General features: G+C 38.4%; 1 protein-coding gene across 1 annotated transcript in view; it reads right to left on the bottom strand.

Moving 5' to 3' along the window:
* SVEP1 (sushi, von Willebrand factor type A, EGF and pentraxin domain containing 1) overlaps positions 1-27170 on the bottom strand; it is a 228356-nt gene that overhangs the window by 62912 nt on the left and 138274 nt on the right. The window contains exons 25-36 of the mRNA XM_025359181.1: positions 25067-25224; positions 24004-24205; positions 21706-21881; positions 14550-14674; positions 13412-13535; positions 12509-12679; positions 10641-10814; positions 10094-10213; positions 8455-8631; positions 8115-8199; positions 7340-7531; positions 5795-5962 (exon numbers count right to left, since the gene is read on the bottom strand). Of these exons, the coding sequence (XP_025214966.1) occupies positions 5795-5962; positions 7340-7531; positions 8115-8199; positions 8455-8631; positions 10094-10213; positions 10641-10814; positions 12509-12679; positions 13412-13535; positions 14550-14674; positions 21706-21881; positions 24004-24205; positions 25067-25224 (1872 nt within the window). The remainder of the gene's footprint in view (positions 1-5794; positions 5963-7339; positions 7532-8114; positions 8200-8454; positions 8632-10093; positions 10214-10640; positions 10815-12508; positions 12680-13411; positions 13536-14549; positions 14675-21705; positions 21882-24003; positions 24206-25066; positions 25225-27170) is intronic.

Below are 27170 nucleotides of genomic sequence, written 5' to 3'. Positions count from 1 at the left end.
TCAGCTTTACACCAAGTGGACATAATAGAAATCTATAGAACTCTCCAACCCAAATCAACAGAATATACATTCTTCTCAGTACTACATTGCACTTAGTCCAAAATTGACCACATAGTTGGAAGTAAAGCATTCCTCAGCAAATGTAAAAGGACAGAAATTATAACAAACTGTCTCTCAGACCACAGTGCAATCAAACTAGAACTCAGGATTAAGAAACTCACTCAAAACCGCTCAACTACATGGAAACTGAACAACCTGCTCCTGAATGACTACTGGGTACATAATGAAATGAAGGCAGAAATAAAGATGTTCTTTGAAACCAATGAGAACAAAGATACAACATACCAGAATCTCTGGGACACATTTAAAGCAGTGTGTAGAGGGAAATTTATCGCACTAAATGCCCACAAGAGAAATCAGGTAAGATCTAAAACTGACACCCTAACATCACAGTTAAAAAACTAGAGAAGCAAGAGCAAACACATTCAAAAACTAGCAGAAGGCAAGAAATAACGAAGATCAGAGTAGAACTGATGGAGATAGAGACATAAAAAACCCTTAAAAAAAATCAGTGAATCCAGGAGCTGGTTTTTTGAAAAGATCAACAAAATTGACAGATGGCCAGGAAGACTAATAAAGAAGAAAAGAGAGAAGAATCAAATAGATGCAATAAAAAATGACAAAGGGGATATTACAGTCAATCCCCTTTTTTTGATAGTAATTTTTTTTGATAGTAGTTGATGGTAGTTTGTATTACAGAAATACAAACTACCATCAGAGAATACTATAAACACTTCTACAAAAATAAACTAGAAAATCTAGAAGAAATGGATAAATTCCTGGACACATACACCCTCCCAAGTCTAAACCAGGAAGAAGTTGAATCCCTGAATAGACCAATAACAGGCTCTGAAATTGAGGCAGTAATTAATGGCCTACTGAGCAAAAAAACAAAAACAAAAACAAAAAAACCCAGGAGCAGACAGATTCACAGTCAAATTCTACCAGAGGTATAAAGAGGAGCTGATACCATTCCTTCTGAAACTATTCCCAACAATAGAAAAAGAGGGAATCCTCCCTAACTCATTTTATGAGGCCAGCATTATCCTGATACCAAAGCCTGACAGAGACACAACAAAAAAAGAGAATTTTAGAGCAACATCCCTGATGAACACGGATGCAAAAATCCTCAATAAAATACTGGCAAACCGAATCCAGCAGCATATCAAAAAGCTTATCCACCATGATCAAGTGGGCTTCATCCCTGGGATGCAAGGCTGGTTCAACATATGCAAATCAATAAATGTAATCCATCACCTAAACAGAACCAAAGACAAAAACCACATGATTATCTCAATAGATGCAGAAAAGGCCTTCAATAAAATTCAACACCCCTTTATGCTAAAAACTCTCAATAAGCTAGGTATTGATGGAACGTATCTCAAAATAATAAGAGCTATTTATGACAAACCCACAGCCAATATCATACTGAATGGGCAAAAACTGGAAGCATTCCCTCTGAAAACTGGCACAAGACAGGAATGCCCTCTCTCACCACTCCTATTCAACATTGTGGTGGAAGTTCTGGCTAGGGCAATCAGGCAGGAGAAAGAAATAAAAGGTATTCAATGAGGAAAAGAAGAAGACAAATTGTCCCTGTCTGCAGATGACATGATTGTATATTTAGAAAACCCCATTGTCTCAGTCCAAAATCTCCTTAAGCTGATAAGCAACTTCATCAAAGTCTCAGGATACAAAATCAATGTGCAAAAATCACAAGCATTCCTATACACCAGTAACAGACAGAGAGCAAAATCATGAATGAACTCCCATTCACAATTGCTTCAAAGAGAATCAAATACCTAGGAATCCAACTTACAAGGGATGTGAAGGACCTCTTCAAGGAGAACTACAAACCACTGCTCAACGAAATAAAAGAGGACACAAACAAATGGAAGAATATTCCATGCTCATGGATAGGAAGAATCAATATCGTGAAAATGGCCATACTGCCCAAGGTAATTTATAGATTCAATGCCATCCCCATCAAGCTACCAATGAGTTTCTTCACAGAATTGGAAAAAAGTGCTTTAAAGTTCATATGGAGCCAAAAAAGAGCCCGCATTGGTAAGACAATCCTAAGTCAAAAGAACAAAGTTGGAGGCATCACTCTGCCTGACTTCAAACTATACTACAAGGCTACAGTAACCAAAACAGCATGGTACTGGTACCAAAACAGAGATATAGACCAATGGAACAGAACAGAGCCCTCAGAAATAATACTACACATCTACAACCATCTGATTGTTGACAAACCTGACAAAAACAAGGAATGGCTAAAAGATTCCCTATTTAATAAATGGTGCTGGGAAAACTGGGAGCCATATGTAGAAAGCTGAAACTGGATCCCTTCCTTACACCTTATACAAAAATTAATTCAAAATGGATTAAAGACTTAAATGTTAGACCTAAAACCATAAAAACCCTAGAAGAAAACTTAGGCAATATCATTTGGGACATAGGCATGGGCAAGGACTTCATGTCTAAAACAACAAAAGCAATGGCAACAAAAGCCAAAATTAACAAATGGGTTCTAATTAAACTAAAGAGCTTCTGCACAGCAAAAGAAGCTACCATCAGAGTGAACAGGCAACCTACAGAATGGGAGAAAATTTTTGCAATCTACCCATCTGACAAAGGGCTAATATCCAGAATCTACAAAGAACTTAAATTTACAAGAAAAAATCAAACAACCCCAAAAAGTCAGTGAAGAATAGGAACAGACACTTCTCAAAAGAAGACATTTATGCAGCCAACAGACACATGAAAAAATGCTCATCATCACTCGCCATCAGAGAAATGCAAATGAAAACCACAATGAGATACCATCTCACAGCAGTTGGAATGGCTATCATGAAAAAGTCAGGAAACAACAGGTGTTGGAGAGGATGTGGAGAAATAGGAACACTTTTACATTGTTGGTGGGACTGTAAACTAGTTCAATCATTGTGGAAAACAGTGTGGTGATTCCTCAAGGATCTAGAACTAGAAATAGCATTTGACCCAGCCATCTCATTACTGGGTATATGCCAAAAGGATTATAAATCATGCTGCTATAAAGACACATGCACACATATGTTTATTGCGGCACTATTCACAATAGCAATGACTTGGAACCAACCCAAATGTCCATCAATGACAGACTGGATTAAGAAAATGTGGCACTAAATGCCCACAAGAGAAATCAGGTAAGATCTAAAACTGACACCCTAACATCACAATTAGGGTGGAATATTATGCAGCCATAAAAAAGGATGAGGGCATGTCCTTTGTAGGGACATGGATGAAGCTGGAAACCACCATTCTGAGCAAACTATCACAAGGACAGAAAACCAAACACTGCATGTTCTCACTCATAGGTCGGAATTGAACAATGAGAACACTTGGACACAGGATGGGGAACATCACACACTGGGGCCTGTTGTGGGGTGGGGGTAGGAGGGGAGCAATAGCATTAGGAGATATTCCTAACGTAAATGACGAGTTAATGGGTGCAGCACACCAACATGGCACATGTACATATATGTAACAAATCTGTATTTTGTGCACGTGTACCCTGGAACTTAAAGTATATTAAAGAGAGAGAGAGAGGGAGAGAGAGAGAATGTGACCCATCACCTTCGTGTCTTAGCTATAAAGTGGGAATAATATTTCTTCTGCCACACTCTATCTTTGTAAAAGGAAGTACATGAGATGATTCACATAGAATTCCTTTAAACAAAAAATCCTATTCAAATAAAAAGATTTTTAAAATCATTTTCATAATTGTCTTAATTGATTCTTCAAATAAATCACTTTTAGATAAACAACATTAGCCAGACATAAGACTCTTCTTACTATATCTTCTAAGTGAACAATTTGTGCAGATGTATATGATTTGTGAAGGCAAGAGGAAAAAGTATTAATCTGTATATGTAGCATCATCTTTAATATTCAAAAATACATGCAAAGACAGAAATCTAGGAAAAATGAAGTAAAATATTACCAATATTTGTCTTTGGGTAATAAAATCATGGGTGACTTTTAAGTATAGATTTTGTATTTTCTAGTTTTATATGATGATCATGCATTACTTTTTAAATCAGAAAATGCTCCAGCGGTAGTCAATATCAAGATGTTGTTTGGAACATGTATATTTGCTAAGATTTCACCAAATTTTAAATGACTAATTTTAAATAGTCCTATGCAGTTCATTAGGGGCAGTTCTTATGTGAGTGAGTCCACCAGGGTAGATGGGACCATCCAAAGCCATTTCTGCACTGACATTTTGATATTAAAGATTCCTTGTTCACTTAAAGATGTTAAGATTTGGGCTTCAGTTATTCATGCAAGTCTTTAACTCTTACTATCTTTTCGCAAGGAAATATTGTTGCCACCTGCTGGCAGTCACGTATTAGTGGAATGGTTTTCTATTCCCGTGAAGTAAAATCCAACTTTCATGAAAATACAGAAACTGCACCAATCATCATAATAATGGCTAAGTTTGTTGGGTTCGTTGATTTTTTTTCTAGTTAGGCCATGTATTATATCATTTTATTTCTCACAATATCCGTAAGTATGAGCTCATTTTATGCAGGAGCACAATCAAGGCAGAGAAGTCACACTATTTCCCCAAGGCCCCACAGTTAGTGAACAACAGAGTTGAGATACAAATCCAGATAATGGCAACTTCTCTGCTGTGGCAGCTTGTGAAAAACAACTGTAGTAAGCCTGGAGTGTGAAAGCCCTATTGATCAAAGTATTTATTGAGGATGCATAGGGAAAAAAACAATGATTGCAATGAAATGCAACTCAGACGACCTGAGATTTAGTCACCCCTCCATACTGTATTGGCTCCATTGAGACCCTAAATTGATCATCCCAAAGGGAGCCTTTCCCTTCTCAGTCCCTCACAGGGCTTTTGTGAAGATCAAATGAGACAATGAGTCTGAAAGCCCTTTGTAATTTGTTTCCTGGTTTCCAAAGATTATCTCTGAATTAAATACGATCATTAGAAATGTAAAAACCTGAACTTTATTATCTTTTTTCCTCCCTGTAGATATGTCATCTTTATGTTATGACTTAAGTCTTGCCTTTGGTTTGGCAGAATATAAATACACAAAAGCCCACTTAAATGTACTTTTTGCATCTTTAATAGTACAATATAAGGCTAGGCACGGTGGTTCATGTCTGTAATTCCAGCACTTTGGGTGGCTGAGGCGAGTGGATCACCTGAGGTCAGGAGTTCAAGACCAGCCTGGGCAACATGGTGAAATCCCATCTCTATTAAAATACAAAAAGTAGCCAGGTGTGGTGGTGGGCACCTGTAGTCCCAGCTATTTGGGAGGCTGAGGCATGAGAATTGCTTGCGCCTGGGAAGTGGAGACTGCAGTTAGCCAAGCTTGTACCAATGCACTCCAGCCTGGGCAAGGTGATAGAGCAAGACTCTGTCTCAAAAAAAAAAAAAAAAAAAAAAAAGTTAAATTAAAAAAAATTATAAAGATATTTTTTTCACTGCATTGCCCACTGTCCATTATTGAGAGTCTAATTTGATATACTACTCAAATTCCAGGAAAACACTATTTCCACAGGAGAATATACTCTGTCTCTGCAAGTAGGAAATAAAAACATAAGGCTCTCTTTGTCTTTGGCTGCCAGGAAATTAAATTTCGTGTCCAATGGAGCCCATCTCTGCAGTCGGGAGCATCCACTTCCCTGGCTCTCAGTGATCCTTTCCTTCATAGGCTCTACTCACCCTTCTTTGCAAGTGTAAGTGACGGTGTTCATGAAAGTGAAGTTACTCCCCGTAATGACAGCATCTTTGATGGCAGGCGGCTCTCCACAGAAGATGAGGTGACAGGCAGGTGGCGCTCTGTCCCAGATGCCAGAAGCCATGCATTCAATAATGGAAGGGCCCTGTAAGCTACAGGAAAGAATGATGTTACTCTTTCATTGGCTATGGATTTGCTGCTATAGAGATAAAACAGGAAGAACTCAGAGTAAGGGACATTTGAGGAATTTGAGTTCACAAAAATAGCATTTCTTCATATTAGATTGCTTTATATGAAAGCAAGAGAAATCTAAACAAGTTATATACCATTTGAAACAATGAATGGGTGAAAACAATGTAACAACAATAATCACTTGGTGCATAGTAAAATATTGAATCTGCTTATGGGCAGTTGTGTAAGGCACTCCAGACCTGTGAAGAGCAGACTACTTAGATGAGAAGGGGTTCATTAGACTGGTTAGAATCCAGCAGGAAGAAAGCCACTCACCTAAGTAGCCAGGAAATCAGGGCAACTAAGGTCAAAGGGAACTGTCCAGGCCATGAGCCTGGGCATTTGAACCATGCTGCCCCTGACTCTGACCTCTGGTCTTCCTTTGACTGAAACCTCACATCCCTATGCCATGGCTTATCTGCCTTTCTTTTCAACCTGATTCTGATAGCACGCTTTAATTCACTCCACTTTCTGTTCAGTCGACCTGTTCCACTTCAGATCCTGTTGATCATGTTTCTGATCACAGCCTTTCCCCATTGTCCCTTCTGTTTAAACACACACACACACACACACACACACACACACACACACACACAAACCTCCTACAGTATTAAGAACCTAGCCCCTTATCTTGACATGCTTTTTCGTAACATTCCATGCAATGTTGAGTATAAGCTTGGCAAGCTGTTTATAAAGAAATCCATCACAAAAGCATTTATTTGGTATTTTGTTTATGTTTCACAAAAAATTTTTGCTTTCATGTTTTGAAGTCTGAATGCTTATAGCAATTGAACTAGGACTCCCAGAGTCATAGTTAGATTGAATATTTCCTTGGGCATTTACCATTAGCTAGGTAGGCCTCAGGAAGCATACAGATTTGAGAACATCCTCATATTTATAGATTTGTTTTTAGAGTCAGCCAGTCACATATAAATGAAACCTATTGAGTAAAGAATACAGGCACGGTGGCTCACACCTGTAAGCACTTTGGGAGGCTGAGGCAGGTGGACTGCTTGAGCTCAAGAGTTCAAGACTAGTCTGGGCAACATGGTGAAACCCCCATCTCTACAAAATACAAAAATTAGCTGAGCATAGTGATGCACACCTGTAGTCTGTGCACTCGGGAGGCTGAAGTGGGAGGATCGCTTGAGCCTGGGAGTTGGAGATTGCAGTGAGCTGAGATTGTGCCCCTGCACTCTAGCCTGAGTGACACAGTGAGACCATGTATCAAAAAAATTAAAATAGGGAGCGAGTAATACAGTATTGTAGAAAGCTTGGTTGGTGTCTACAAACATTACCTATATCCTGTATCGCATGAATATGATGCAGTAGAAAGGTAGGTGAGCCCACTCAAAACATATTTTCCATTATTTATGTTTTCTGGACTAGAACACTTCACTGGTTCACACACAGGAGAGGAATGACTCCAAGAACCGTTAGCAAGACAGGATGATTCCTTATCACCAGCCAGAGTATATCCTTTATTACACCTAAAGAAGATAGAGGAAAATTACAGGATATAATTTGCTTTATTTTGCATACTTTTATCTGTGCCAGAAACCTCTAAAAAATATTAAGAATTTATACATATTGGAAAAGTTGATTTTTTTCCTACTGAAATAATGCTTTTAAATTAATTTTTTTTCAAGATTGAATACTGTATATCTTCCCCACAGGGAAGTAGGATAGATTTAAGAATTTGGCTTGCCTTCAGTTTGTATCATGGGTTAGTAACTACAAACAGGGAATCCTTGCCTTGAGAGTGGTGTGGTCTAGTCTGTTTCTGAGACATCAAGAGTATTCATTAGCTAGGAGCATCCACTCTCAGCGTGCCTCAGGGGGGCGCTGGAGGTAATGATAGGTTACTGGTCAGGTTATTTAAGGATTCTAGCTATAACTACCATTAAATTATTGGATTAAGATTTGTTCACATTACATATCATTCAATTAATTACATATTAATTCAAAAATGTCCTCTGGAATTATTTTCCCACTCCCTTTCTTTCAGTGTTATATCACTACCAGCATGCCATCAACATCTTCCATAATACAGTTTTAATATTGGACACTTACCTATATGTCACTTTGCTGCCAAAGGTAAATGCTAACTCCTCAATGCAACCATTTTCCGGAATAGCCGGTTTACCACAGGAAACAGCTTAATGAAGGAAAAACAAACATGTGACTTTTTTGAGACTGTTTGTGCAAAAATCTCTGAAATCTCAAGGGGCAGTTCAAGATCTTTTTTTGTTTGTTTTCTTTTTTTTTTGGAATGTGTGTGGGGTCATGTTTAAACATGAGCCTAATACTTCAGTTCAAATACAAAGAACATTGATATAACACTTTATATGTCTACACCTTACCTTTCTATGATTGCCAAACATAATAAACATGGTAACATTACTAAACATACCTTTACAATATGGTATTAGATGATTCCATTCTCCAGACTCCAAACATGTGATTTTGGTTACTCCCATCAACTGGTATCCTTCCTGACATGAAAATGTGACTTCGGCACCTACTGTATAAATGTCACCTGAGGAGTAGCCATTTTCTGGATTTCCTGGAGCCTTACATTTTATAGGTTCTAGAAACAAACAGTTTTGGTGGAACAATAAGTGGCTTTCACAGAACCATGCAAAGTCTCACAGTAAAAGAATTCCACTATAGTTAAGAGACCTGTTAAAATCACAAGAGAAAACCTCATGAAGGGAAATGCATGAGGGCCCAGAGACACATTGGACATTAGACCAGAACATACATTTAATAAGCATTGAAGCAACAATAATTTGAAACAGCAATGCCTAACAACAATATACATAATTTTTCTGGCCCCAAAAGGTAGGCTCTCATTGGGAAAGTAGCGGTGGTGCTAGGGCGTGGCTTAGAAGGGCATTAGCCTCTTTCATCTGTTCCCTCTTCATACCGTTTTTCAGAGCAATTGACTTGGTGTCAGGTTGATGGAAAGGCTGAATAAAGCAGAATTAGGAATGTTTCCAGCCTCCCTTCCCAAATAGTGTGGGCTCTGGGCTCTCCCCATCTACAGATTCAGGGTCAGTCACCACTGCTATAATAGGAAGGAGAAAAGGCTAAAGCAAGGTTTGGGCCAGTGTTGAGCAAGAAAAGTGAATATAATACTTGATTTCTCAAAAAGGGAAGATATATTGCATCAATCTTTTCAAAGGCCATTTGGGCTACATAAGTCAAGGAGTTTAAATAAATTCTTAAAGTAAATGCAATTATGAGCTGATTTTGAGGAAAACAGCCAGAGGTAAGCACAAAGATGTATGTCCAAAGATGCTTATTAAACTGTTTTCCATAGTGAATATCACCTAATATTAACATACAGAGAAAAGTTACTTATGGAAAATCCATAAAGCGAATTATAAAACGGGAATTAAAATCCTGCTCTCAAACTATTTTGTGACATCAAAAAATTTGCCAGATATAACATTACATGAAATAACTAAAATAAAGAACTTTTTATATGGTGTGTTTATATAGATATCTTATTGTTTTCTGGGAGTTACTCCTCACAGCAAATGAAGAAATAGAACAATGGGTTGAGAGATGATCTAGTATTATCAACGCTATTTCAAAATATCGTAATGCAAGATGTCTTGGGGAGGCAAGATATCTATTTTTTTTCAATGATACAATTTTGTGTGACCGAGGCAGAGGAAAGATATTGATAGTAAAGACATGATAAAGCATCTTCCTTGCTCTGATTGAGGCAGAGAGGTCACTGATTATATTTCTATATCAACTCTATTATTCTTGTACTATGTAGACATTTCAACATTCTAGCAGCATAGTCGGCTATCAGTTTTGTTTCTCAGAAATTGGGAATTTGGGGGAGGCACAATGCTACTTTAAAGCACTTTTAGTTGTTACTGATGTGTCTTTTATAAGATCTTTATCTTGTCTGCCTACCTGTATGCCCTTAGAAGTTGAAACTATTATCTTACTTAGAAATAACATACACTTAAAACATGTGCTTGAATAAAAGACTGGAATGAGGAACTTCTAGTTCTACATATATTAGTTACCTGCACAGTTTTTCCCATCTCCTGTGTACGGTGGAATACATGAACATATGTAGGATCCATCTATATTCAGGCAAGAAGCATGCCCACTACAATCTGATCCAACTGCACACTCATCGACATCTAAAATGAAGACAGCTTATAAATTTTAAAGCTGATTCCTTTTCCTTATGTATTGAACATCTGTTTTTGCTTTTAAATCATTACATATCACGTAATGCACAACACTTCATATATTTGTATAGAATTTAAATATAACAGTCATAATCACATTGCAGATATACAATAAAAGCTATTATTTCCCTAGTTTATAGGTGGGCAAGTATAAGACAGGGATATATAAATATAGTTTTAATATGGAGCCTGATAAAAATTTAAAACATTTCTGGCACCTCTACATACAGCTGCTTTGTCACCATGGCTTGGCCACAGCTTACTGGGATGAGATAAAATTAACAAAGCAATGCCTCAAGAACCTCAGGAATTTGGGATGATTGTCATCTACAGAGCTAGAATAATCTCGTATAGTAGTTGCCAACATTTATCTCACCAAGGCAGGATGGTGAAACGCCGTTCCAGCTCCCATTATCTGTACAGAACATCCTTGAATCACCCAATAGATAGTAGCCATTGTTGCACTGGTAGGTTACTGTGCTGCCAGCATAAAAGTCATCAGCTGAATGGAAGCCATTCTCCAAAGGAGGTGGCACCCCACAGCTAATGCCTGTAAGGTGACCAGGAAGAAGACAACGCCATTAAGAGCAAAATACTCAAAGAACACTTTATATTAAACTAGCAGTTCTGTTAAGCATGACATTTTTACAGTATGCAAACATCAGACTGAGTGTGTCCTAGGGATAGCAGCAGCCTGAACCCTCAGCATCTAGCACACTGCCTGGCTCATAGTAGGCATGCAATTCATTTATTCAAAAAACATTTACCCACTAGACGCTGATAAAGTTTGGATATTTGTCCCTGCCCAAATCTCATGTTGAAATGTGATCCCCAATGTTGGAATCAGGGTCTTGTGGGAGGTGTTTGGGTCACAGGGGCAGATCCCTCATGGCTTGGTGCTGTCCTTGCAATAGTGAGTGAGTTCTCACGAGATCTGGTTAAGTGTGTGGCAACTCTTCCTCCACTGTCTCTCTTGCTCCTGCTCCTGTCATGTGATGTGCCTACTCTTGATGCCTTCTGCCATGAGGACAAGCTCCGTGAGGCCTCCCCAGAAGCTGAGCAGATGCCAGTACCATGCTTCCTGTACAGCCAACAGGACTGTGAGCCAATTAAATCTCCTTTCTTTATATATTACCTAGTCTTGGGTGTTTCTTTATAGCAATGCAAAATGACCTAACACATAGACACTGTTCTAGGTGCTGTAGTTACAACAGTGAGCCAAACAAACAAAATCCCTGCCTTATGGAGCTTTTTATCTAGTGGGGTAGATAGGCAAAACAAACAAGCAAAGAAACAAAACAGGTGAATATATCAGGTGATAACAGGTGCATATCTAAAATAGCAGTCTAGCTTCCACCCAACCCTCATTTTTGTATTACTTTTTTTTAAGACAGGGTCTAGCTCTGTCACCTACACTGGAGAGCGGTGGTGCAATCTCGATTCACTGCAACCTCTGCCTCCTGGGCTTGGTGATCCTCCCATTTCAGCCTACTGAGTAGCTGGAATTATCAGCACACATCACAATGCCTGGCTAATTTTTGTATCTTTTGTGGAGATAGGGTTTCATCATGTGCCCAGGCTGGTCTTGAACTCCTGGGCTCAAGCGATCCACCCGCCTCGGCCTCCCAAAGTGCTGGGATTACAGGTGTGAGCCACCACGCCTGGCCACACTGTATTTTCCTGGCCTCTTTTGTCTTTCTTCACAGCTCTTACTTCTAGCCCTTACCTTTATTATTTACTATAAATACATATTATATTTACTTATTTATTTTCCTGTTAGAATCCTAAACTATTAGAATCTAAACTTCATAAGAATAGGGGCTTTTTCCCCCCAACTGCTGCATCTCGAGGACCTAGATCAGTGCCTAGCACATAATAGGTACTTTAAAAGTTGCTGAATAAATGAATGAATGAATGCACTCGACTGAAGACGTCTCTCCCTGTTTTCCCCTCCAGCAATGACCCATCTAACTCTGGGCCTCCACCTATAGGGTGTGTCTTTCCATCACTTTCAGTTCCTTGCATCACCTTGGATGCATCCACAAATGGTCCCTTTGGATCCTAATCACCCATCTCCTCCATGATGCCCAGCACAGTTCATTAAACAAAGAAAAGGTTCAACGAATATTTGGTATATTTGCTACTGTGAAGTATTCACCCTTTGTCTAGCATTCCTGAAAAGAGTTCTTATGTTTTCAATATTTTTCAAAAGTCACTGAAATGGCCTCAAGAAAGGCAGCTCACGTTCACAGTGAGGAAGTGGTTGTGTCCACTGTCCTTGATTCAGACAGTACTGCACAGGGTTCCCGACCAGCTGGAAGCCTGGATCACAGAACAGACTGATTTTGGAACCTGGCTTTAAATCTTCTGATGCAGTTCTCAGATGAGGCACTGACCCTCCTAAGCGTGGGCAATCTGAGGGCAAAGAACACAGGTGCAGAGCTTGTCAGCAACATAGTGGCAGCATCACCAAGTCAATAATTTCAAGCTGTATTCCGTATCAGCATTTGAGAGCCACCTTACTGATGTGAAAACAAGTTAACATATAACCAGATCACTGGCAAGCAAAATTACTTTAAAAAAACATTTGAATCAACAACTCTCCCTCTTTTAAAATATTTTAGGAATGTTAATGAAATGTTCTTGTAAGTTATCAAAAGCCATAAATTCTAGGACAGTCTAAGAAACTCATTTAAATACATTTAATTTCATGATAGAGTTTTGATAATTCAGTTTTAGTGTGTGGATTGCAACATCCATTGCTTTTCTCCCTGTGCTACCTGTTCCTAGATACCTTCTACAAATTATGGAACCAAAAGAGTACCCCATCTCAAACAGGTGCATAGTATGTTGGTACGCACTGAAAAAAATAACCTCATCTCTTCTCTAATCTTATTTTCCTGATTTTATTTTACTTTCATCCAAATTTCCTCCCTAATTATATCTTGTTATACAGAATATATTTTAGCATTAAAGAAAACAAATCCTTTGGATGAAAATAGGGTAAGTATGAATTACTGGTTACAAAAAGTAGATTGACAGGCACATACAATTTGACTGATAGAGAATTCTGAATTGTCTCCTTTTGCTAGACAGTCCCAGGGTGGTCAAGAGATAGTGGAGTCTAGGGAAGAAGGAAATTCTCACCAGAACAAAATATGCTCTTTGAATCGATCTTCACTTTCCCCATAATTCCCGACAAGAAATCGGGCCATGCTAACACGTTTCCTCTACTGAGTTCCTCTGGGCAGGAGGTAGCCAGTGACTTCACCTGAAAGTTTAATAACACTTTAGATAAGCCTTACTTGTTCCATTAAGATTGCGTTATTATATGTTATTTTAGTCCTATTGAAAACATTCACAGATTTTTTAGAGGTGGGGGTAGAGGGAAGCAGGTATGATTTCAGGGGCAGCAGGAAATCATCTTCCATTTCCCTCTCCCCCAGCTCTATCATTCCCTCTCCCAGCTACTTCTCCCACTAGACTCATAGTTGCCTGAAATTTTGAAATCCTACACCTAGAATTCCCTATGTAAAGCCATGTGGTTTGTTAAGGGGTTGTAGAGGCTCTCTCCTTCTTCATTCTATGTCTTTGACCTCTGACATAGAAGAGAGGAAGCTGAGGCTTAAAGAAGTCAAGCCTCTGTAGTAATAAGAGCGAACATTTATAATAAGAAGATCCTTTACTATGGATCAAATAATACCACAAATGCATATGTAGTATTTTGTTCAATCTTGTCAAAACTCTGCTATGTAGTTCTATTTATCCATCTTTTATAGATAAGAGAACTGAAACTTAGTGAGATGGAATAACATGTTCAAAATCATCACAGTGAGTTTGGTGTAAGACTGGGATTTGAACCCCAGTTGTTTGACTCTAGGCTGGTTTTAGCCACTAGGTCGTATGTTGCTCTCTATGGATGATCTTGTGCCAGCCTTAAAGTTCTGCATCTTTAGTCAGAGAGATTTGAAGCATTATTCTTTATGATTTCTCCTGCTCTCTTTGATGATATTCTTAAATTTTATTGGAAAACATTATTTTGCAAAATCTAAAATAATTCCAATAAAATTTAAGAACATCACCAAGAAACTAAAAACGGTGTTCACTGAAAATTACTGTAACTTCTGCCTAACTTCCTCTATAACCACAGCATCAAATGATACTGGTGATAAATTCTGATAACCAAGAGCTTACAATAAGTTATGTCATCATTAGGCTGTTCACATTTTTACTAGGTTTGTACCTTTGCATCTCATTACTGTCATACACTGAAAATGGAATTGACCTGCTGTGGAGACAGGACATAGTCCCAGAGGTTGAGCTGGCTTATGGAGCCCACAAAAGACTCAGCTGGGCTGAATCCCTCTCCTTTTTTGTCTTGCTCTTGCCCCAGAACTAATGCACCACCACCTAGAGAGAAAGAGAAAGAAAAGGAGGAAAACTGGCCTGATGGTCTGTTATTCCTAAATCTAAATTTAATGAAAGCATGACTGATACAAATAAATGAAAGAAAATTACTGAAAAGCAAAATTCTATAAATTTACTGCAGGTTTTATCAATAAGAACAAATTCAATGTTTTATATAGCAACTTAAAAATAGACAGGATTTAGAATGTTGATTTATAAACCTGTAACTACAAAAACTATATTCAATACATATATATGCATATAATATTTTATGTTGACAAATTAAGTATTATTTTGCTTACTTTCTTGTAGAAAATCACCCTCCATGGAAGTGACTGCTATTTTTCTTATTCCTTAAGCTACAAAGATATAGTTTCTATCACCAAATCCAGGGAACTTTCTAAAGTTGCCAGGGGTCTCCTAATTGCCAAATTCAATAGAAATTTCAGTATTCATCTCTGTGACTTCTCTGTATCATCTGTTTTGGCTAAGCATTTCATTCTATTCAACTTGCCTTTCTGGGTGCGCCAGATAGTCTGTGTCTGCACTGGCAGACCTACCCTCCACCCTTCTCCACTCAGCTTTGTGTCTCAAAGGTTGTCCCATGGGCTGCATCACCTGGCTTCCTTGTCTCCTGGCTTCTCTTTGTTTCTGGCCAAAAAGGAGCCAGCATGAGATAAGAAAATGAGATGAGAGAGAAGTTGAATCTCCTGTATCCTCTCCTGCCAGACAACCAGCTAGGAGTGGCTTTTCCTTCTATTTCTGAAGAGATTAGGGGATTCTCTCCAGCGCTACAGGTTCCTAAGTTCTGGCAACAATGCCTAACCCTTGTCACTTCAGGCCCATCCCCTTACACCCATCTGTTGTTGCTAGTCATATGTGTTTTACTGTCATATTTTGGTCTTCTTAACCACACTCACACCTTTGAAAACAGCCCTTCATTAAACTCACTTTAGTGACTACCTGTTTCCTGCCGGGAGCCAGACTTGAGTACACTATGCTTGATTTCTATCAGAGCATCCTCTCCTGGTTTTCTTTGAACCTTTCTGCTCATTCTCAGTCTCCCTTCTCTGCCTGCCTCTTAGAAGTGATCCCAAGATTCTACCCCGTGACTTTCTTCCTTCCACTACTCTTTTTTTTATTTCAGTATTTTTTGGGGAACAGGTGGTTTTGGGTTACACAGATCACTTCTTTACTGGTGATTTCTGAGATTTTGATGCACCCATCACCCGAGCTGTGTAAACTGTACCCAACGTGTAGTCTTTTATCCCTCACCCACTTCTTACCCTTCCCTCAAGTCCCCAAAGTCAACTACTGTTTCAATTTGATCTCACTTGGTTAATCTATGTCCATTGATCCCTCCTTCATGATTTCCCAATCTACATGTTTTTAAATTGTATTAATAATTTTAAAGTTAATACATGCACAGATTAAATTATAAAGAACTCTTCTTACCTAGAAGTAATTATTTAATAGTTTTTTGTATTTCTTTCCAGGTTTTTATTTTAATTTTGTTCTAGTATATGTATATGTATATGTATGGTGTGAGGTATTTAAAACACATAACTCGGTATCATACATATTCAGAATGTTTGAATATTGTTCAAGGTGTTGTGAGACCATCTTGAACATGTTCCCATTTCATGAGTTTTAGTAGCTATCCTATTTTTTTTTTTTTTTTTTTTTTTTTGAGACAGAGTCTTACTCCCTTACCCAGGCTAGAGTGCAGTGGTGCGATCTCAGCTCAACACAACCTCTACCTCCCAGATTCAGGTGATTCTCATAGCTCAGCCTCCCGGATAGCTGGGATTACAGGTATGCACCACCACATCTGGCTAATTTTTGTATTTTTAGCAGAGATGGGATTTCACCCACCCTCACCACCCATGTTGATCAGGCTGGTCTCCAACTCCTGGTCTCAAGTGATCCAGCCACCTCAGTCTCCCAAAGTACTGGGATTACAGATGTGAGCTACCACGCCTGGCCTAGCTATGCTGTTTTAACACGTGAATGGACAACAAAACATAATTTGCTTAATTAATTAAACAGCCCCTTATTACTGGATGTTGGCCTTGTTTCTAAGTTTAATATTAAAATAACACTGAGATAAACATGTTTATTTATACATACTTATATATATGTTCAAATTATTGATGATTTCCATAGATTTATTTCTAGTAAACTGATGGTTGCAGGCAAAGAATTTCTCTGATGCTTTTGATGCAAGTTTCTAAATTGCTTCCCAGAAAAATTGTATCAACTTACATACTTGCCGGTGCTCTATACACAGGTTTGCTATGCTGAATCCTAGCCAATTTTATGGTGTCACTAAAAACAACTTTGCCAATTTGATATAAAGCAGTATCAGACCTATATCTTTAGCTGTATGTATTTTTGTGACTAGAAATTCAACATAGACCTCAAACTCAATATGTCTAAAACCATATACATAATCTTTTCCCCCATCACCAACTCCTTTTCTTAGAATTCTTACCTTAGCCAACAGACTCTTCAATAAACTTGGTCAAACTGAAGCCAGTCATTCACTGCTATGCACTGAACTGTGTCCCCACCAAATTCATATGTTGAAGCCCTAACTCCCACCATGGTGGTATTTAGAGATGGAGCCTTTGGGAGGTGATTGGATTTAGATGAGTTCATGAGGGTAGGGCCCACATGATGGGACTAGGGCCTGTATAAGAAGAGACACCAGAAAGTTTGCTCTCTCTCTCCCTGCCATATGAGGATACAGTGAGAAGGTGGCTGTCTACAAGCCAGGAAGGGGGCTCTCACCAGGAACGAACCATACTGGTACTCTGATTTCAGACTTCTAGCCTGTAGGACTACAAGAACATTAATTTCAGTTATTTTTATTTTTTTATTTTTGAGGTAGAGTTTCACTCTTGTTGCCCAGGCTGGAGTGCAGTGGCGCGATCTCACCTCACTGCAACCTCTGCCTCCTGGGTTCAAGCAATTCTCTTGCCTCAGCCTCCCAAGTAGCTGGGGGCCCGCCACCATGCCCGGCTAATTTTTTATTTTTTAATTTTTAGTAGAGATGGGGTTTCACCATGTTGGCCAAGCTGGTCTCAAACTCCTGACCTCAGGTGATCCACTTGTCTTGGACTCCCAACGTGCTGGGATTATAGGTGTGAGCCACTGCACACGGCCAATTTCAGTTATTTAAGCTACTTTGTGTATGGTTTTTTTTTTTTTAATGGTAACCTGACCGGACTAAGACAGCCATGAAGGGTGTCAATTGGAACTCTGCAATATTTATGGATTCTCAGTCATCCTGGCCATCCTTATGCCTCTGGTCAGTAAACTATTTCCTTAGGTGGTTACTGTAAGAGTTTCTTGGTTTTATTTTGCTGTTCCTTCAATCTACCATTTACTTTTCCATCATTGTTGATATTTTAAAGATAAAAATGTTTTTTTAACCAGAAAAGAAATATACATTCATTATTAAAATATCATAAAGAAAATAAAAATCACCTGTAATCACACTACTTAGAGAAGAGATAGTTGAAAACAAGAACACACTAAATTAAACCAACACAAAAAAACCACTGCCCCACCTCACTTGATAATGCCATTTCCTTTTGAAATACCTTTAATGTCTTTTAATTCAACTGAAGGAGAAAGTGTGCATTTCTTGGGGGACATAAACAGGCTCATTACAGCCCAACACTATGTTATGTTTTAGCTTCTTTCTCTATCACGTCTTCCTTTTCTTCTCCTCTATATACACTGTGCTACTGCTTTGGGGATCAGTCAACCATTCCTCCTCACACAAAACCCATTCATGGCTCCGTGCCCTCTGCACGCAGAGCTCCTTCTGTCTGAGCTGCCTTTCCCTGTTCTTCTGACACATCCAAGACACAGGCTGGTAAATTCAGCAGATGTTTATGAAGCTACCAATAATGTGCTGTCTACAATACCAGGCACTGGACTTACACTGATAAAAAAGGATTTCTTCTTCTAAGAGATAATTCTAAGGGAAAATTCATACATAAATACTTTCCAATATAGTGTGGTTAATGCAGCAGTGGAGGCATGCAGAGTGAGAGAAGAACTGAAACAAAAAGCTCAATGAGAATGGGCTGGGCTCAGGGAAATCTTTCAGACATGGATCTTGAAGATTTAGAGTTAATCTCATGCAGAAGGAAGATATAGAGAATTTCTAGGCAAAGGAGTGGGTAGATTGCAAGAAAGAATTCTATAGCATGATGTGTATGGTAGATACTAAGGGTGTCCATCCACACCCCTGGAGGTTCCCTCTACCATTGTGAGTGCTACAGTTTCTAATGGTCCCACACCTACTCCATGTGTGGACATGTATCAATAGGCTAATCTAAGTGGAAAAGGCAGAAGGGGACATGAAGAGGGCACAGCCATAAATTAAAAGAGTTAGGCTCTAGGAATGCAATTTGAGAGTCTCGTTTTAACTCTTCTGGAATTCTCTGTTTCTTCATTTCTAAAATAGTAGCATAACTACTCTATTAAATTCACATGATCATTGTGACAAAAACATTGAATAAATTTTGTAAAAATATTTGGGTAATTAGGCATAGATGGTATTACAAGGAAGTTTTGGTTTTGGCACTGGCTTCCTGTTCAAGTATATTTTACAAAGAGGCAAAGGATGATAGACCACGTTTTAAATTTATCCAGAGTGATTTCATCAAAATCATCTTATTAGATATTGCTCTAGTATTATAAAATAATTACATGATTTTCAAAAGCAACCTCTATATTAATCTCCCAATACTCCCATCTTACAACAACCTCTCTAAAGTTTCTAGTTTGTCTCTGTTTCTCTTTCCTTCCCCTCCAAATTAATCTCCCCAATCCATTTCTTTATAAATCACCCTTGCTCCCTAAATTCATTAAATGTCCTAAGCCTCCTTCTTCTCTGCCTTCTCCTCATAGCAAAATGCATGTGTCCTTGACTCTACAGCTCTGTCCTTTGGGTCTTCCATTTCTGGAACCTCAACACTCAGATGGTGCCTTACTGGCTGGATTGGTGCTTGGCAAATGCTCAGTGTGTGGATACACATCCAAGGATCTGTCTGTATGTTTCATTCATCTCTTCAGTTATTCTGGGTTTAAGGAGGAGTGGGCTTTCTCTCTTATTTTTCATTTGTCCCAAGTTTCTCTCCAAGGAGAAGCATAATAAATGCTTCTTAGATATTAACTCAGATATTAACTTTCAGTGCTGTCCCTGCACTTGGGAGTCCTTTTGTCCTCTGATTAGAGACCGCTTTGTTGTTTAGGAATTTTTGTATACACCCTATTACTTCTTTCTGCTCATGCCCAGAACCACTTAAGCTGCCCTTCCTGCCATCTCACCCAGCCATCTTAAAATCCATCACTGACTCCCTATTGATTTTAGGGTGAAAACCTCAATCCTTAACCCACACTACATGGCTTTATGTGATTTGGCTATGTCTGCCCTCTCTACCTGATTGCCTTGCCTTCCCTCTTTCAGCCTGCATTTCAGATACATCAATCTTTTTCTAGCTCTTTCAGCAAGGCCCAGTCCCCTTTGCTAATTAGTGCTTGACCATCCTTGAGAGTTAGGGATATCTCCACAAGCCTCCATGGACTCCCCATTCTACATCAGCTCCCTGGTTACAGGCTTTCATAGAATGATGTTCCTTTCCTCCATAGTGCTTGCCTCAGTGTGAAATTACACATCATTTAGTGTGATTATGTGATGAACACCTCACTCCCTGGCCACAATAAAAGCTTCTGGAGAGCAGGGACCACATAACTTTTGCTCATCATTGGGTTTCCGGTGCCTTGCATAGGTGCCTGGCCCTCCTAGTGAGTGCTTAGGACGTATTCTTTAAATTCACAAGTAGATCAATTTTGGTTTGATCCACATGGATCTTCATAGTATTAAAAGTGAAACAATGTATGGACAATTATTTTTTTTCTTTTTTTTGAGACAGAGTCTCTCTCTGTCGCCCAGGCTGGAGTGCAGTGGTGTGATCTTGGCTCACTGCAACCTTTACCTCCTGGGTTTTCAAGCAATTCTCCCGCCTCAGCCTCCCAAGTAGCTGGAATTACAGGCACCTGTCACCACACCTGAATAATTTTTTTTGCGTGTTTTTAGCAGAGATAGGGTTTCACCATATTGGCCAGGGTGGTCTCAAACTCCTGACCTCATGATCCATCCGCTTCAGCCTCCCAAAGTGCTGGGATTACAGGCCTGAGCCACTGCACCCGGCCAATAATTTCTAATAAATAAAATAAGTATTGTATTTGAGGCTTTGCAAAGGCATCTCATCACATTTTTATGAAGTTTAGTATTTTTGTGCTATATTTATTAGTATACTTATCCTAGTTTCATACAACTTACTTCTAGAATATATTAGTCAGTTTCTAATACTTTAATTCATTTTTGTCTATTTAATTTTCTGTTACCTAGGCACCATTTTGTGTACCTGAAACAAATGAGCAAAGTAAAAAGTAATGTCATATGCATATATTTCTATAGATGGAACAAGCTTATTGCCATGTACAATGCTGAGAACCTGGGTCACCTAATGAAATTTAGTTTGCAATTCTTCAAATTAAAACTCCTGGGATATTTATTAAAAAGTATTTTTTAGAAGACAGGTCAAGATCTATTTGAAAAGGGCCATAAAAGATGGATAGCCATGGTCTTGCTTATATGCTGATTACAAAACAAAACAAAACAAAAAACAAAACAATCCTTAAACAAAAAATACCAGTAATTAATCTCCTTGGAAGACAGTTTAGCAACCAGCTGTTAGTTCAGCATGCTTCTTGGTAGTCTTAATGTAGATCTTCAAAGGCATTTCTCACACAGAGAGGCAAACAGCTTACCTAGGAAAAAAGCTTCTAATAACCCACAGTTAGGATAATCAGGGAGTAGGAAATGAGAGAGAGAGAGCCGTTAATCTTTGTTTGAAACCAAGGACAAAAATGCTAGCAAACCTGATGTCCATTTAAGGAGCATCACCTCTACAGTTCAACAGAATTATACTCATTTTGTTAAAACATACCAGGTATGGGCAAACCAACAGAGAGGCCAGCACCACCGTCAGATAATTTCCCATCGATGTAGACTTTCCAGACGCCATTGGCACTTGTCCAAGTGATTGCAATATGATGCCATCTGCCATCATTCACTGAGGGACAATTTGTTATCTTTTCCTTGCCATTCACATAAAGAACCCAGCTGTGGAGAGAAAGATTCCAGGGAATGTAGTCATTAGCCATATGTTGCAAACCTTACTGTGGGGCATGTTACTATTTTTCCTCTTTTCCTTTTCTTTGTGGGTAAAGTACTTTGTGTAAACCCATTACTCTTTTTTTTTCTCCACTTGGTCACATTTTGTAAAAGCAGATTTGATTTACTAATTATACTTGATTGCAGCTCACTGAAAATTGGTTTGTGTTCTTAAACACTGAGGGGTAGGAACAAGTCTTAGGATGAGCCAGGAGAAGTTGCTCCAATTTGAGACAGTTTACCAACTGGCTGTTTCGGAGAGAATGAATCAAGAATGGAAAGGGTGAGAATTGTGTAAAATGCCAGACTGACATCCTTCTTCCAGAATGTAAGTTTCTTAAGACCAAGAACAAATTTCAGATGTTTCGTAGATGCTTCATCAAACAAACAATAAGTCTGTTTGATGGTTGCTGCTATGGTATGAATATTTGTATGCTGTCTTGTGTGCTCTCAAAATTTATGTATTGAAATGTAATCACCAATGTGATTAGGAGATGGAGTCTTTGGGAAGTGATTAGGTCATGAAGGCTCTGACGAGACCACTTGCACCTTCACCATGTGAAGACATAGTAAGAAGGTGCCATCTGTGGACAGGAAAGTAGGGCCTCCCCAGAAACTAACTATGCTGGCACCTTGATCTTGAAGCCTCCAGAACTGTGAGAAATACACTTCTGTTCTTTACAAGCCACCAAGTCTATGCTATTTATTGTAGCAGCCTGAATGGACTAAGACAGTTGCTCATGCAGTCATATGTCAGACAAAGTATGCCGATCCAAAGAAAAGAATATTTGAAACAACAAGGATGGCCAGCCAGAAGATGTTTCCAACAACTGTGTCATTCAGGGAAATAACAAAGCTAATAAGCAGTTTAAAGTGAAAAATCTTCAAAATCAAATGGAGAAAAAGAAACGATTAGAGAAAGTTGATGATGAAGATAAAAATTCATTGACTACTTCTCCCAGCATCTTATCAGATCTTGTTTACAGATGTTTATGAAAAAATATTTTTTGCGATATTAATGGTTTCCTTTCTGCATTTTTCCAGTTTCTCTCCTTATTCAAGGAGGCAACAGGTTCTCTCTTTATATATATTTTGTTTCAAAGGAGGGTTTTTGCAAACTTCTTGGATTTTTGTTTTTTAACAGATCTAGTAAATTAAGAAGAATAGTATTTGAGGATGGGAGGTTTCTACTAGAATAGTGAGATTCCCCTGGATTGGGGATAGAAAAAAAAGCTCAGTGGGTTTTGAACACCAACAACGTGCTCATAAGTAGAATTTTGGCGGATCTGAGAGGAAAAGACCATGTGGTGCACCGCAGAATCTAACCACATTGAAGTTATGAACCTGAAGTTTTGCCAAGGATTTCATATGTTTAAAAAGCAGTGGTTTTAAAGGGACCATAAAGCCTGGGTCAGTGGACAGCTCAGTGATAAATAATGTGGACAGTTGACCAGTGATGGAAGTTCTGCTTAAGTCTGTGACTCTTTGGCAAGACTCTGCGTACAACTAAGGTTGGCTCTCCTGACAACCCAGGGGGATGGGGCCCTGAAGTTGGAATTAATGGATTCTAAAAAAATATGCACCCTGAGTTTGTATACTGATTTGTATGCAATACACTTGTCTCCCAAGGGTCAATGATGTCACTGAAATCCCTTAACTTTTAGAGGTCCTATTATATAAAAGAAAGAGCATCAGTATTTGAGTCAGAGTTTGAGACTTAGCCCTGCTACTTCCAAGGTGTGAGATTTGGGGCAAGTCATTTAGACTTTCTGAAACTTTATTCTACTGTCTGTAAAATGGGCACAGTTCCTCAGGTCATTGTGAATATTAGAAGAAGTAATACATATGAAAATACTTAGTAAACAGCAAAACACAATACATGTTTGAGGTATTATCACTAAAATCTTACCTTCTTACAGAACTTGTTCAGATGTTCCATTTGATTATTGATACCCTGCTGTTTTCTGGGAACAACTGACCCTCTACTTTCCCATTTCCCATCCTCAATGTCAGTTCTAATTTGGCTCCAAGATAAGGTCTTAAGCACAGCCTTCCCGACACTTCCGCTTACCCATTATAATCAGTCAGGAGCAAAGTATTGTCGCTGCCATTATCAACTGCATAGGAGATTGGTGTTCCATAGTTCATGTCATCAGAGGATTTCATCCAGAAGGTACAGGTTAGAGCATGGAGAGATGGGAGCACACCATCTAGCATGACGTATCCATAGATGCCAGAAACTTCAAAATCCAGGTTAAAGCCTGTAGACTGTTCTGTAATGAATAAGAAAAGTGTGCAGACGGTGGCACTTGGAAGACATTTCCAATTGTCAAAGGAAGCAGTGCTATTGTCAAAGAAGCTCATTTCAGTGAATATGATTATTTACCTAAGAAGCAGTTTCAAAATTAAATAAATATTATTTACAAAATACATAGTGCATTCTTTTAAATAAAATAACCAGTGAGTATACAAGATAGGAAAAGCATTCAATAGTGAAAGAAGCAGAGAAACAGGAAGTAGTTGGAAGGAGAGGTGGACCTGAAATGCTACTAAAGCCAGGAGATACTAAAGCATGTCTGTATGCTAATGAGAATGACTCAGTAGAGAGGAAGTAATTGATGTCACAGGAGAGAAGGAGGAGGATGTGCAAGGGTAACATGCTACCCTATTTAGAACTCTGGCTTTTCCCTATTTCATGAGCAATTCAGCTCTGCCCCAAACCTGCATAGCCCACTCAATAAAACAAGTCTTACAGCTAAAAGACTCCAGTCTCCTGAGAAAGTATTTAGATTTGATCTGCTGATTCTCAAACATGTTCATGGATTCTCACCTCTGAAGTCAAGTGGCTTATCAAAGTATCCTTTTTATTATAAATAAGTAGAACGTGAAGAACTCTACTAAATTCAATTTTCTCTATTTCCCCCCTAAATTTTTAAGCTTTAATTTTATCATCTGTGCCACTGAGGAGAATAGTAGCAGTACCTAGTTTGTTGGATGGCTGTGAAGATTAAATGAGTACAAAGTGTTTGGCATAGTTTTTGGCCTATGGGCAGTGCTTGGTGCAGGCAAAATTGGTATTGTTATTACAGTACTATTTTTAGTATTGTTATTAATAACACTGAGTTGATATATACCTGTTTCACACCTCTTGCCTGAAAATCCTGGTTGACATTTACAACTGTATGAATTTAATTCATCCACACAGGTGGCCTGATTTCTACATGGGTTAGACTGACATTCATTGATGTTCAATTCACAGTGTGAACCTGTGAAGCCGGCTGCACATAGGCATCTGAAAACAAAATGTTGTAACAATTAGAACAGTTGTAGGAAGTCTCCCATTTATGACAATGTTATCCGAAAAGACTTTGAAAATCAAAATGCTGGAACATATTTTCAACATCAAAATGCTTTAACTGTAGATTACTTTTTCCAGTTCACCTGATTAAACCTATATAAGATAAGATGTATTAGAAATGTTGTAGTAGCAAAAATAAAGTAGAAAGTAGTTCTGGTCCAGGTGAAATATAATTCACACATTGTGGTTTCTCTCCTCATAGGAGTTCTCAGAAAAATATGAAAAGTTCAGATGCTGTTCTAAAGGCTTTTATATGTTAAGCCAATTTTCATAACAATGAGGCAATACTAGTATTATTCCCATTTTACAGATGAGCTAAACTGTGGCTCAGAGAGGCTAAAGAATTTGCCCAAGTTCTATTGCTACCAAGTGGTGGAGTGGGATTTTGAATCAACCTATATCCTTTTTCTTAATCAGGATGCTATACAGTTTCTGTTCTATGCAACAAACCATTTTAAACTCATCAGAATGGAAAGTATATCTGGTAATGTCAAATGTTGACAGGAGTGTCATAAAATCGGAAGTCCCATATAGTGAGTAGGACTACAATTTGGCAATGTCCTGAGAAGTTGAGAGTTTGTGTTCCCAGAGCCCTATAAATCCATGTCTTGTTTTCTGCTCTAGGAGATAATTCCACAAGGTGCACAGGGACCCATATAACAAATGTTCATAGCAGCATCATTCTTTTTTATTTTATTTTATATTATTATTATACTTTAAGTTCTAGGGTACATGTGCGTAACGTGCAGGTTTGAACTATCACAAGAACAGAAAAACATAGCAGCATCATTCTAAATGTCTACGGAGAGGAGACTGAGAAAATGAATCATAGCGTAATTAAGTCCATCATGTAATGGAATACTAAGGAGCAACTGAAATGAACAAACCAGAGCCAAATGTAACCACCTTGATAATACTTGAAAATATGCTGAGTGGAAAAAAATATTGCAAAAAGAATATGTATGTTATGATGCCACTTATGTAATATGTAAGTTATATACTGTTTATAGAAGTCATATATGTAGCAAAATATAAAACCCGAATAAGAAAGATATATTCAGACTTCAGGACAGTGATTACTGCTGGGGGAAGAAGGTGAATATGTGTGTGTGTTGAAGGGAATCCAGCCCTACCTTTAGAACTTATGTCTTTAAAACAAAAGATGTGAATCAAATATGGCAAAATACTAAGGTTTGATAATCACAGTGATTAGTACATGACTTTTATTGTTATTTGTAATTTTCCGTGTGACTGAAATAGTTTGTAATTTAAAAGGACTGGTCCAATAAATGCGAGTTAATGTTATCATTACTAGCATGTTCGTATGAAGACCTCTTTGATACTGACCTAACAGTGACTAGCAGGAATAACTGGTGGTTGGCGGATTTAAGCAAAACTCTCAGTTGGAATTGGGAGATCTTTACTGGGTCTCTGCATTTGATGGTAAATCTATTTTGACTATAATTTCACTCACCTTTGTCCTCCTGTGTTTGGTGTCATTACAACACTATCATATCCTCATCTATGAAATAGATTCACTTTGTCAACAACCTACATTCCTTCTGAATTGGGAGCGTGTACCTTCACCTTTCTTCTAGTTAGGATTTAGACAACTTTGGTATTCATCAATCGTTTTAAACCCAGGAAAGAGTTTGGAACTCCTGTTGTTCATCTGGAAACTTCTCATTGCCTACAGTTAGGTATATGCCAGAAAATGTCAAACACCCATAGGAAAGCAGTGCTACATGATAAGACCTCATTTCCATATTGAAGGTGAGGATATTGTGGGAGGATGGTAATGGAAGGGGGCTGAACTAGAAGGAAGGGGATTGGGAAATGTTGCAATTGGGCTAGACCTCTTTTGTTCTTTTTTTGTTTTT

The sequence above is a fragment of the Theropithecus gelada genome, chromosome 15, assembly GCF_003255815.1.
Source record: "Theropithecus gelada isolate Dixy chromosome 15, Tgel_1.0, whole genome shotgun sequence".
NCBI classification, from domain to species: Eukaryota; Metazoa; Chordata; class Mammalia; order Primates; family Cercopithecidae; genus Theropithecus; species Theropithecus gelada.
This window is presented reverse-complemented; position numbering and strand designations above follow the sequence as displayed.